The 13000-nt window shown below is 55.5% G+C and overlaps 2 protein-coding genes across 2 annotated transcripts; one reads left to right on the top strand and one right to left on the bottom strand.

Moving 5' to 3' along the window:
- Positions 1-3356: 3356 nt before the first annotated feature.
- TGME49_312245 (hypothetical protein) lies at positions 3357-4924 on the bottom strand. Its single transcript, XM_018782704.1, has 2 exons — positions 4721-4924; positions 3357-4354 (listed from the first exon to the last, which is right to left on the bottom strand). Exons 1-2 carry the CDS (start codon positions 4827-4829, stop codon positions 3711-3713), a joined length of 753 nt encoding a protein of 250 aa, XP_018635489.1. The 5' UTR covers positions 4830-4924; the 3' UTR covers positions 3357-3710.
- A 351-nt stretch (positions 4925-5275) lies between these two features.
- TGME49_312240 (hypothetical protein) lies at positions 5276-11779 on the top strand (the record flags this gene model as incomplete). The annotated part of the gene is made up of 4 exons (XM_018782703.1): positions 5276-8209; positions 8550-10547; positions 11031-11237; positions 11477-11779. The coding sequence occupies 4 exons, from the start codon at positions 5276-5278 to the stop codon at positions 11777-11779; spliced, it is 5442 nt and encodes a 1813-aa protein (XP_018635490.1).
- Between the last annotated feature and the right edge of the window lie 1221 nt (positions 11780-13000).

Below are 13000 nucleotides of genomic sequence, written 5' to 3'. Positions count from 1 at the left end.
CTCTTCCTCTTCTCCGTTTCTCTCTTCTTTTTCTCCTCTCTCTCTCTCACTTCTTCTTCGTCTTCTTCTCTCGGTCTTCTTCTCTTCCTCTTCTCCGTTTCTCTTCCTCTCTCTTGTTCTCTCTCTCGCCCCGCAACGCCCCCGCAGCAGCGCCACGGAACAGCATGGCTCGGCGCGTTCGCACCTGCCGCAGTTCTCTTTCCTCTTTCCTCTTTGCACAGTTCCAAGAGATTCCACGGTACACCCACACGCTGCAGTTCTCTCCCTTCTTCGAGAGAAGAAAACCGAGGCCAGAGAAGCCAAAGAAAACCGAGGCCAGAGAAGCCAACGCAGTTTTCGCGACAACGGAACAGAACGAGGGCGCAGTTCCCCCTGAGTCGTAAAATCGGAGAGGAGTCAAATGCGAAGACGCTTTCTCCATCTTGTCGCGCGAGTGTACCCGTTAGCGAAGAAAGCATTCTGTTCAGGGAAAGCGGCGGTGCGCCAGTAAGAAAATGTTCTCGTTTGAATTCCGCGGCCTGAACACTGTTGAGATCTGCGCAAAGCTGAGCGCGAGACAGACAGACAACCTGAAAAAGACGTTCCGCGATCATTCCTTCCGTTCCTTGCTCCTCTCTCCAGAGAAACAACTGTTAAGAGAGATAAAAACGCGCGTGTAGGTATCTGAGTGTACACCGCGCGGAGATACTTAGGACTCATCCCGTTTCTTACGGATCTCGATGCAGATCTGTCTACCTGAGCGCTTCGACACGCAAATCTGTCTCTTTTTCACTTGTTCATAAACAAAAGAATGCAGTTCCTTTTTCCGTAGCTCGACAGACAGATGCAGATTGTTCTCTCTCCATCTAGACGTGACAGAAGCTGAGAGATCTTCTCTCCACGGACTTCCACCAGTCCAGGCTTCGGAAGAGTTTGCGAGAGCACTCAGGCGAAGGATGTCAGTGTTTGGACATGAGCAAAGGCCTGCTGCCGGCCGATAGTGTTTCGGCTTTAACGCGTTCGCTCTGAGGAAAGTCTCAAGCGCCTTCTTCACGGGCAGCATCGCCACCCTTCAAGCGAGTTGCCTCTTCTCGAGAAATGCAACACAGCGAATCGCGAAAAACAGACTGAGAGAACATGAAGAACGAAACATGTGAGAGAAAAGCATGCCAAAAGCAGCAGAGTTAACAGAGTCTTCTTCTTGTTCTTCCGATCCGTCCTTCGTTTTTGAACGAGGCCAGTGTTGCGCCTCCTGCCCTGACACAAGCAGCTTCCTGTCACTCAGTGCCTTCTCGTTATTCTTCCCCTTCCACCCGGTCTTGGTTTTCTTCTCGTTCGACCTGTCCTTCCCTGCGTTCTTCGTGTGTTTGACCTTCTCTCTTCTTCTGCCTCCTCCAGTTCTGCTCCGTGCTCTGATTCCTTCCCGATTTGAGTGTGTACCTTCGGTGCCCCTGTCTCTTCGAAAACGTCCCCTTGAGCTCCATCCGCGGCTTCCGCGCATTTCAACTGCGGCTGCCTCGCCATGGAGGCGCCTTCTTCGTTCCAGTGGTCGACTCGCCTGCGTCGCCGCCCTCGTCGGAGAAGACGCGTCAGCGAGTCTTCTTCCTCGTTTTCTTCCGAACGGACGCCGAGAAAAGAGTCCGGAAAGCGTCTGTTTCACTCACCATCCAAGGCCTCATTTCTCAGTCGTGGCGACCGCAGAAAGACGTCAAGAAAAACGCGGGAAGGAAGAGACTTCGACCGACGCTCAGGCATCTCCGCCTCGTCTTCCTCGACAGAGAGCTGCATCGAAGACCCTCTGTGCAGCACGGAAGAGTCTGAGGCAGGCAATGAAGGAAATCGAGAGAAGGGAGGCGAGAGAGGAAACGAAAACAGCAACTCGAAGGCCGATATCAGGACGACGGAACAGCCGGACCTGTCTGCTCGCAGAAGCAAGTTTTATTTCTTGCCTTGTTCCAGAGAGAGAGAACGCAATGAAAGGGGCAGAGATTCCCAAGAAGAACATTCACATTCGAGACGCCTGGCGCAGAAAAGAACGAAACCAGTTTCTTCCTCTCTCTTCCCTCACTCGCTGTCTTCTTCCTCCTCTCTGTCTGCGGCTTCTCTGTCTTCTTCCTCGACTGATGAGAAACATCGGACGCGCAGAACGAGGATCCACGAAGAGCCTCTTTCGGCGGAGAAAGAATGTATCTCTCTCAGCCACTCGGCTCGCAGGCCGTTGGCGGACTCATTCTCTCTGCATGCGTCTCCTTCAGGTTCTTCAGACACACCTTCATGCCTTTCCAGAGGCCGCCGAAGGAGAGACAGGCGGGCAATGGGGATGGGAGACGAGGGAGAGAGACGAGATGAGGAAAAGCGCAGAAGGAGAACAGACGCCTCCGCACTGTGTGGCGGTCGACTCGAAGGCGAGGAGAGACGAGAAAACAGGAGACGAAAAAAATCGAAGGAGCAACAGAGGAAGCAACAAGAAGACGCTCACATCATCAGCAGGAGAGACACCCGAACAGCCCTCCTCTCTCAGGCAACAAACGAGGAAGCTACGCGTCACGCATGTTTCTCTTCTTCGATCCGCGATCGGATTCCGACGAAACTCCCTTCTTTGCCGACGCTCCCATTTGTCTCTCTTGATGTTCATCGAAGTACCTCTTCTCCTCCTCCGTCGTGTTTTTCTCCCTTCCACCCTTCTTCGTTTTGTCACGGCGGACAACAGAGTCGGCAGCGGTTCCATGCGTCTCCGTTCGCCTCGTCGTCTCTGCGTCTTGCTTCTCCTCACGCTGCGAAAGAAAAAAGAGAACAGAGAAGCAGAGAGAGGACGAAAGCGGCGCATGCAGCTGCCAAATTGGAGCACTCGTCGCAGCGACCCTCGGCGTCCCCCCCATCGTCTTTTCCGTCGAGTCCGCTGTCTCAGGACCTCCCGGTGCTTCCTCGCCGCGCGGCAGACAGCAGTGAAGGCGTTTTTCGAGAGACAGAGAGTGCGAACGGAAGGAATCTGTCTTCTCTTGTGGCGGCTGAGAGATACTTTAACGCGTTCCACGACTCTTCCTGCTCTCCTCCGTCGTCGTCTATCGTCGAAGCCTTCCCGCTGCCTTCGCTTTCCCGCCTCGGCTTCTTCGAGAGCCACGTGTACATACACCCGACGACCTGTGCGCCAGAGACCAGGCATGCGGAAGCCACCATCGTAGCTCCTCCTTCTTCCGCGGCTTGTGTATTCCCCGTCTCCTCTTCGCCTTCGATCTTTGCGTTTCTCTCGAGCAGCTGCGACCCTTCTAAAGACGAGCCTTCTTCGCCTTCCCTGTCTGCTTCGCTCCTAAACATCCGTCTCTGTCAACCGGCTTCCCCAGGCTTCTCTCCGCGACACCGCCGCCGGGTGTACGTACACCTGGTGGACGTTGCTGGCGGCCGAGAGAAGGAGAGAGAGTCCGCCACAGAGGAATGCGGAGACTCAGGTGAACATCAGCAGAGAGGCGCGAAGCACAGAGAAGAGAAGGATGGAGGACACAGGAAGGAGACAGGCCCGGAGTTGCCGCGAAAAGAAGAGCAGAAATTACTCAAGTCCTGGCGCGTCTGCTCTGCAGTCGAAGGCTTCTCTTGGAGAGAGGAGTGGAAGAAGGAGAGAAAGCAAGCCATAAATCGGATAGAGAGAGAGAGAGGAGAAGAAGGAGAAGTGAGAAGCAAAGGAGACGAAGGAGAAACAGTAAAGACGGGAGGAGATGGGGGCGAAAAAGGCTCTTTTATAGAGAGAGTCGCCGACTGGCTAGTGACGGATCGCCAGCATGCGACGGTGTTTCTCCTGGACGGCCGAGACGGTACAGAGAGGCAGGGAGAAGAACAGAGAAAGGTGACAGAGGAGAGTCGAAGTTCATCTTGCTCCTCCCCTTCACCTGCGGCTTCCTCTCACTTTGGTCTCCAGTTGTCGCGGCCTCCTTCTGTCCTTGGGAGACGAGGAAACTGGACGCAAAGAACTCAACTGGAAGGAAGCAGGAAGGGGGAAAGCGAAACCGGAACTCTCCAAGTGGCAGACGCAGGCCTCGCTGAAAAACTTTTAACGCGCCTCCTAGAGATGGACACAGACAGTGACGGCGAGCCTCTCTCCTTCCTGCTCGGTCTCTCTGTCTTCTTTGTCTCGGACGACGCGACTGTCGACCTCCTCTCGTCTTCTCCGCCGGCAGCTGCTCCCTCCACTTCTCCCCCTTGTTTCGCCTGCTTTGCTCAATTTTTGTCTTCCAAGACTTCTTCACCGCCTTCTTCGGCCTCTTGCACCCCAGACGACGTTGTGTCGCGCTGTCTCCGCACTGTCTCCGTGAGCACGGTGGGAGAAGTGAAAATGGTTTTGAGTCGCGCGAAAGCCAAGTTGAAGGAGCTGCGTCTGTCCAGCCTTTCCTCCGGTCGTCCAAACGAAGAGGAAAAGAAAGCGGGGTCGGAGGCGAAGCCACGGAGAGGAAGGAAATACGCAGAAGAGACAGAAGCGCCGAGTCTCTTGTGAGTTCACATTTGCGTAGACAGAGAAGCAGAGCCGCTTTTCCGGTCTCCGAAAAAAAGCAGAAAAGTAAAGATACAGGTGCGAAGAAGAATGACGCCACAGTCGAAGGCAACGGCGATGAACAGAAGGCCGATACACTTGGACGAGCTCTTGGAATGAAAATGCACACAAATTGATTTCTTCCTCGTGTACAGAGTTAGGCTCACATCCCCTTTAATGCCTTAGGAACTATTCTGTTTCTACAGACGGCCCCTCTCTCACTTGTCTGCTTCGCCGAATGCACAAGAGTCGCAAGTGCGAACGAGAGAGCGGCAGTCCCCACTCGGACGCCCTCCACACGCTGACGACGAAGAAGCTGAACTGCATGCATCGGGATTTTGTCGAAGCCATCCTGGTTGACCTCTGCGTTTCGCTTGCGTTTGCTTTCGCTTTGCTCCCAGGGCAGTACGAGTCCAAGTCCTTTCTGTCTCCGCGTCTGCCGGCCCGTCACCTACACTCTCACTTCTCCATCTCATCTCCCCAGTGGAAGGAGAAGACTTAGAGTCGCCTCAAACGCCACTCAGTTCTGAGCAGTCCCCTTCTTCAGTTGAAGGCTCTAAGCGTCTCGTCTCTCTGCTGCTCGAGTTCCTCCAACTGCCTCTGTCCTCTCCACAGTCCATCACGTCTTCGGTCTACCTTCACTCTCCGCAGTGCGCGAACGCCTCTTCCTCTGCGGCCTCCCGTTCCGTTTCTGCGCAACCTTCGACCGCTGCAGCTCCTCTGGGCGTCCGTTGCTCGCGTCCGCCTCCAGTGCAGCTTCTGCAGAATCTGGTGTCTATGCATTCCAAGACGTTCGCGCTGGCTGTCCTGCCGTCGCTGACCAGATGTCCATACACCGCTGTGGAGTTGTTGGATGCCCTCCAGCGCGGGTCTCTGCATGGACCGCGATGCGAGCCTCTGCAGTTTCCTTCCTCTCTTTTGGAATCTCTGGGGCCGCGACAAGACCTCTGGCGGGAGAGAAAGGAACGCACACACCGGGCGAAGACCGCAGGTGAAGCGACGCACAGACGCTGCGAACTCGAACGCCTGTCGCGAGCTCTCGGCTGGCTGCATGCAGGGAGCAACGGCAGATCTGCAGAGAGCCGAAAGAAGAAGCGAGGACAAAAGCCGAGCCCCGAAGCCATGGCGCCGGAAGCCAAAGGCCTCCGCAACGCGCCGAGCGCTGACGAAGCCTCAGAACCTGCAGAAGAAAAGGACAGACGAGAAGCAGCTGGGCAAGACCGAGAAGCGAGACACGAGAGAAGAGAGAAAGCGAGAGAACGGAGTGGTGGAGAAGAGAACGAGAGGGATGAAAACGAGGGAGAAGAGAACGAGAGGGATGAAAACGAGGGAGAAGAGAACGAGAGGGATGAAAACGAGGGAGAAGAGAACGAGAGAGAGGAGAACAAGAAAAAGGAAACTGCGAGTGGAGAACAGGGGAGACACCAACGGGAGAGAGAGTCGACACACACAGGAGACACCGAGAGACGGGAAGATGAGGAAAACCAGCATATGGCGACTGTGAACGAAAGACAGGCATCTTCGGAGGAAGAAAGAGGTCTCGTGTCTACTCACTGCCTCTCGCGTTCCTCATCGCGTTCGATTCCAGCACGGGGATCGACGAATTCGTATGCTACAGACGACAAAGAACTATTGGAAGATGGGAGAAATGGTTCTCTTGTGTCGCGCTTTTTCTCCGAGACCACGCATACAGTCCCTGCGTCTTGGATGAATCCTCTCTCTGCTCACTCGCGACCCTTCAGTCAGCTGAGGGGACGTCCAGCAACTTCCTTTTCTTCTTCTTCAGCTTCAACATCGTTCAACGCAGTTGCTGTCAGTGAAGAGGGAGACGCGTTGTCTCTTCTCCTGCCGACAGCCGTTCTTCGTCCTTCTTCTCCGAAGACCGACTTGTTCTTGTCGCGTTCTCGACACGAAAACGAAAAAACCAACGAAAAGCGAGAGACAAGCGAAGCAGCGTTTCCTTCCTCTTCTTCCTCCTCTTCTTCTTCCTCTTCTTCTTCCTCTTCCTCTTCTTCTTCTTCCTCCTCCTCCTCTTCTTCTTCCTCTGCTGGCTCTCGTTCCCTGCTGAGACCCCGATGGAGGCCGCGTCGGTGGAGCAGCAGCTTCCGTGTGAGAGCCGACGAACAGACCATCGAGGGTGGAAGAATGCCCAGCGCCTCGAAAGCAACAAGTTTCCAAGGTGTCTCCTGTCGGCCTCCGGCGCGCCTCGCTTCACAGACGGACGTTTCTTCAGCGCGCCAGCGGGCAACGCTCCTCGCCAGAAGCGGGCGGTCGACGCGGACTGCTGGCCATACTTCCTCGGCTTCCCCTTCCTCCTCTGCCGTTTTCTACTTCTCTGGACGTCGACCTCTGCACACAGGCGCTGGCGTTTCTGATCAGACTGAGCAAAAGCGCGTACGAGAGAAAAGCCGAGGCGGCGAGAAAGAACGAGAAGGCAGAGGCGTTCAAAACTCTGTTGGGTCGAGCACAGAAAAGAACGCAGCGGGGCAAACCGCGGAGAGAGGCCGAGTGAGAGTCTTCCTCTCAAGGCCTTCTTCCGAACGAACTCGGGGGGAGCTCGTCAAACGCATTTCCTTTCCTCGGGGAAGCGAACGAACGCGTCCGAACTTCGCGGCAGCGAAATCAGAGAAAGCCAAGTGCGGCGAAGATTCTGAAGGCGAAAAAGAAGGTTCAGAACGAAAGTCAAAACGGTGCAAGGGAAGGCGACAGGACAGCGGACATGAGGCGACAGAACTCGACCGGGACCGGAGAGACAAGTCGCCAACTGTCGCGGAGGTTCGGCCGGACCTCGCGTTTGCAGAGAAAAACCGGAACGAAAAGGGAGACCCAAGTCCACTCGGTGTCCACGAGAAAGAGAGTCGAAGCGTCTGCATGCGTGGATGCGCCTGCGTGCCGTCGCGTCGCCTTCAAGGTCACGGAGCTCTTCCTTCGAACGCTGCTTCACCCTCTCCTCATTCGTCGCCTTCCGCTTCCCCCTCGTCTCGAGGCTCGTTCGCTCCCGCCGAGAACGCCGCGTTCCTCCCGGGGGAACATCCACGCGCAGACGAGCAGCGAAGGAATAGGCGTCACGTTGCGCTGCTCACGCTTTCAGGAACTAGAGGTCAAGAAGCTGCGCTTGCAGTCCCTGTTCTGTCTGAAATTTGCAATCCAAAAGCGATCCTCGGAACGCCGGACGAAGACGCCTGGCTCTCGCCTTCAGAGCGTTTCGCCCAGCAGGCAACCTCCCTCGGAGCTGTTGAGGAGCCAGCGGAAACGGAGACGCAGGTAGACAGTGAAGGCCGACGAGAGCCGGAGCCTGGAGACACAGGCAAAGGCGAGAGAGCTCCGGCAGCAGCCAGAGCGAGAGAAGACAGGCGAAAGAGGAGAGAGAGGAGAGAAGAAGACACGGTCAGGCGACAACAAAAATGGGAGGGAGGAGGCTCAGGAGAGAGAGACGCAGAGAGAACGAAAAGACGAGGCGCGGAATCTCCGTGTAGATCAAGGAAGAACGCGCCACGGTCTCAGCAGAGACGAGGAGACGGGAGACAGGAAGAAGACGACAGAGAACGCGAAACGCTGCGTCTCGTGAGAGAAAAAGATTTGCAACTGGAAGTGATTCGTCTGCGCTCCCTTCTGAGGCGAGCCCTAGCGTGGCGAACTCCCAGAGAATTCAGTGGGGAGAACTTTCACCCGATGCACAGTGCCGCCGTCGGCGATGAAGACTCACTCCAGGTATGCCCTCGACGAAGAACGCCATCGATTTCCTCCTGTCACTCATTTCCCTCTCTCTGTTGTGTTTCTCCTTTCTTCCTGTCTCTCCTTTTTCTCTCTCGTCTCTCAACGTCCTCACAGTCTTTCTCTTGGCCCTCGCGCTTCATGGCCATGCCCACTGTTCCTGTGGCGAGCTAGAGCCAGCAGAAGAGCTCTCTGCGTCTCTCTCTTCGTCCGTGTCTCTCTTCTCGACCATGCCTCTCTTCTCCACGCATTCACTTGACGACTCGTCTTCTCGCTCCGCCCCCGCTCTCGCCAAGATGGTTTCTTCTCGCCTTTCTCCTGGACCGCGCTGCTTCAGACTCGGCACGCCTGCGAGAATTTGCAGCCTAGCCACACAAGAACTCCGAGAACCATCGCTGACTGCCTTTCTCCCTCTCGCTTTTCCCCAACTTCCAGTACCGCTTCTCGTCTTCGCCCGTCGCCTCCGTCTGTCTCTCCTTCCTGCATGCTTGCGTTGTCGAACAAGGCTCCTCTGTCTCCTCGGTGCCACCCTGCGACCAGTCGGGGGACCGTGCTGCGCTGTTCTGCGCAGAGATGCGAGACGAAGGACGGCCGACGGCTCTTGGCGTCTCAGAGTCGTTCTTCGTCTCCACCTGTAAAGACGAGAACTGTCTCTCGAAACGGTGCGCGGAAGACAGGTCCTCGGTCTGCGTCGTACACCCACCCTGCGTCTCTCTCTCCTCCGCCCTCGGCCTCCGGCGTCGGCTCTGAGCTGCCGAGAGAAGAAAGACGAAAAAACGCGAAACCGGCAGGTCGAACGCAGTCCCTTCCTCCTTGCGCGTCTGTCTCTGTTGGGAGCTCTCGTCCACCTCGCGCTTCGCTCTCGCCACGAAGAGAGAGACAGTGTTGTCGAGCGCGAAGAGACGCAGAGAACGCATGGACGCAGGGGGAGAGAGACAGAGACAGGGGAGGGAACAGCACACACCGGTCGCGGGAAGGCTGGAGTCCCGACGCAAGGCGCGAACGCGTTTCACCAGTTCCTGAAGAAGCCTTCTGTTTCAGTGACTCTTCTCCACATCTTCACTGTCATCACGCATGTCACCCTCGACGCCAAAGAGAGGCGCGAGCTGCCTCGGCGTCGCAGAGTCGACTCGACCTGTTCCACCATAGGAACCTCACATTCAAAATTCCTCCTCCTGCCTCGTCTGAGAATCCTTCCTCTCGCGCCTCTGCTGCCTCTCGAGTGTCTGCAGCACCGCCTTCGCCGGCGTCCACATCCGCCTACGTGTACTCCACGCGCTTAGACGGGTGCTTCGCCTGCAGTCCTCGAGCGCGTCGAGAACAATACGAACAGGACTTGAAATTCAAAGGTCGCGTCGTCCCTCGAACGCGCGCTCGCGAGATCCGCGATGCATGTGCAAAGGCCGAGAGAGAAGAAACTGTCCGGCGCCGAGAGAGGGAAAGAACGCTTCGTGAAAAGAAAGACCAAGAACATGCAGACGTCTCTGGGACCCGCAAAAGACAAGAGACGCCCGATTCTCGCGGACGAGACCAGACACCTTCGGTCTGTCCAGAGAGACGGAGACAGCGACGAAGTCCGACAGGTGAGGCAGCGGCGACAGCACACGAGCGAGAAGACAGTGCGTGGGTTCAGACAGAATTTGTGTATGACCAAGAGGATGCAAACGGATGCGGGAACTACTCGGCGCCGCTTCCCGGAAGCGACAAGGCATTCCTAGACTCATACAAACGAGAGGCGAGGCTCAGGTCCGCGTCGTCAAGGGACGAGGTCAGGAGAGAGGAGGAGACTCGCGTTCCCGACGAAGAGAGGGAGAGAGCAGAGAAGAAGGCGGTGCCACCATCGACTCGGGAGTCCAGATGTTGTCACAAAGACACAAGAGAGAAGGAGGGTCCCTGTCGCTCCGAGACAGGAAAACGCGCTTCTGCTCGCGCGCCGGAAGCCTTTCATTTCCTCCGAAATGGAGAAGGCGATGCCGGGAAAGGTTCGGAAGAAGCGTCGAAGAACGCGGCTGTTTCCTCGTCGACTGCACCGCGCGAGAGAACGCATTGCATGCAAAAGACGACCCACCCGCCGGTCCAGTCTCAGCTGTGCTTCATTCCGCGACGCTTAGGCAGCGCCATAACAACGGCACGAGCCATCCACGAACAGGGAGGAGAAAAACGAGGCGGCAGGTGCGAGGAGACTCTGGAGTCTCTAAAGCAAACGGAGAGAAGAAACCGGAGGACCACTGTTTTGAGGCAGACAGCCGGACCGAGAGCCGCGAGCCGCTCTGGACGCCGACCTTTCCTCTCTGACGAGAAGGCAAAGCACAGTCCGCATCGAGGAAGGACGGAGGTAAGGCACTGTGTAACAAGCAGATGCTGGTTGTGCTCTTGTTGTTTTCCAAGAGGAACTTGACGCAGGTGAGTTTCAGAAGGGTGTTTCAGTTCCACGGAAAGAGTGCAGAAGACTTCTTGTTCACTAAGCAGAGGACATTTCGAGAGGACGCATGCATCCAAACGTACAGGAGCTTTCCGGAAATGTTTGTGTATGGGTACACTTCCGCTTAAAGTGTACACATGCATCTCTTAAAACATATTTATACGTTTTTGCTCTTCTTTTGACTTCATGTTCGTAACTATATACAAGGATGTATCCTTCGTATTTATGTTTATAGTGGAGATCTCCACACAGGGATGTCACGGCTGCTGCGGCCATCTAAGGGAGGCGTTTTCTGTCTCTTGGTGGCTGCAGACACGACCCCAAGACGTTTCAGCGCTTTGAATGTTTTTGGCTTATCTGGCTGTCTGCCTTTGATCATTGCGGCGCCCTGATCAGCTCGTCTGTCGGCTGGACGGAAGCAACTCAGTCGACCGACGATCTGTCTCTCCTCGACGCCCGCGCTGGGAGAGAGGCAAGGACGAGAGAGAGCAGAGCGCGCGGAACAAGTCGCGGAGGGAAGCCGCGGAAGAAGCGGAGAGTCGAGCGAACGGAGACTTGGATAGGAAGCAGGCAGAAGCTGTGTCTCGCGCGATTCAGTCCCCAGTGAGTCAGGGAACCGGACGGGAGCCTCAGAGAGAGCTGAACCTTGCTCACAGGCAGAAATGAAATAAGGGGGACGCCAGCGTTTCTCCACAGGAGCAGAAAGCTTCATCTGTCGCGACATGTTTTCGCAAGTCTGTTCAGATGGTTGTGTGAAGTGATCCACAGACGGAAGGTTTTCTCCCCGACTTCCTCGGGATCCTTTTGTGAGTCTCTGGTCCCCGGTTGTTTGTGCCTTCTAGGTGTCGGTCAACGTCGTGGAGAAAAACGCGAAGAAACTCCTTCACAGCATGCAGCGAGAGCTAGGGCACCGTGCGCCGAGTCTTCTTCCTGTCCAAGCCAAACTGCAGCAACTTGTAGAAGTTAGTTTCTCCTTCTTGTCTGTCTTTGTTTTGAGGCGTCTGGAGCAGTCGGGAAACTCTGGACATCTCAGAGGATTTCGGAGGCTTCCTTGTGTTGTCGGTTCAAAAGTCTCAGAAAAACGTCGAGCCCGCGTCTTCGGTTCAGTTGAGAGGAAGTCGCAGAAATCAGGCGCTTTTCCGTAGAGGTCTTTGCAACACAGAACACAAGCTCCGAGCGCAACGGAAATATCTTTCTCCCGCGCCCACGGCTTCCTTAGGTACTGCACCCGCTGCGTTCGACTTCATCGTTTCCTTTTCTTCGCAGCAACTCATCGCAGGGTGTACAGAGCGCGATGCAAAGGTACGGCATTTGATCCAGCTTCTTTGCGCAAACCATGTAAGTTCGTCTCCTCGTTCTGCTGCTTCCCCTTCTCCGTCTCGACTTCCAAATGCGAGGCTGTCTCGCACTCGCCAGGGTGACAGAGCGGCAGGAAAATGAAAACTCGGTTTCACCCTCCTTCCTCGGAACCGCACGGCTGTTGCCTGGCAGGCGAGCCCCAGTAGCTCAGAAACGCGACAGGCCAAAGCGAAAGCGGGAGGCGAAGACATGGATGTCGTTACAATCTTCGAGTGTAGCCAAGGAGCCAAGGGGCGCGAACGAAACATGCCGAGCGCCAAGAATCAGAGCGGCGACAAAAACTCGAGAAGCACGCATGCTCAAAAAGTTGCAGACGCCCGACTAGAGCACGCACCTATACAGTTGAACTGATCAAGAAAGCACTCAGAGAGACAAAAGGCACCGATACGTTGAGAATTCTGAACGAAGGAACTACGCTTGGTTCTAACCGCACCCCCAGGAATTAGAATCCCGAGAGACGGAGGGACGCTTAAAACAGTTTCACAATCGGATCACTACAGAGGAAGCGCTGTTTTCCATTCCGAACTTCGGAGTTTCCCTCAGGAACGTCTGCTGATAGACCACAGTGAAGCGAAGCAGAGAGGCGTGGCGCCATTTGCAGCGGATCACGAAATTCCTCAGGTTTACACGGGTATTGGTTCGCTCTTGTAACTACTTACCGTAGTTCCGCCTATTTCCCCAGATGAGCGCTACTGGGGAGAGAAACGCGTTTCTGTGGTCGTTTCAAGCCTGCTGCCTGCAACCCCGTATTCGATACCTTGGTTTCTTGGAGGATGCTACGTAAATGATGCAGCATTAAAACGATGCGTTGTCCCAGATTCTATCATGCCTTTTAGATGTTGGATTAAATCAATTTTACATATCTAAGCTCCCGTGGGCAAAGTGTTCCATCAAAGAGCAAGAGGAGGTGTGACGTGTATTCGTCTTCTCGACGGAGGCGTCTCCCGTGAAATTCATAGAGTCACTCAGCTTCGGGGACCAACAGACAGTATTGCAGTCCCCCTCAG

This window comes from Toxoplasma gondii, chromosome XI (assembly GCF_000006565.2).
Source record: "Toxoplasma gondii ME49 chromosome XI, whole genome shotgun sequence".
In the NCBI taxonomy this organism is placed as follows: domain Eukaryota; phylum Apicomplexa; class Conoidasida; order Eucoccidiorida; family Sarcocystidae; genus Toxoplasma; species Toxoplasma gondii.
This window is presented reverse-complemented; position numbering and strand designations above follow the sequence as displayed.

What these genes read in the sequence shown, in the direction of transcription:
- TGME49_312245 (XM_018782704.1), bottom strand. Translation starts at nt 4,829, where the DNA reads ATGCATGCAGTTCAGCTTCTTCGTCGTCAGCGTGTGGAGGGCGTCCGA. An exon ending in GCATTCGGCGAAGCAGACAA is followed by an intron (nt 4,355 to 4,720) that starts GTGAGAGAGGGG and finishes ACCGGAGGAAAG; the next exon opens with GCTGGACAGACGCAGCTCCT.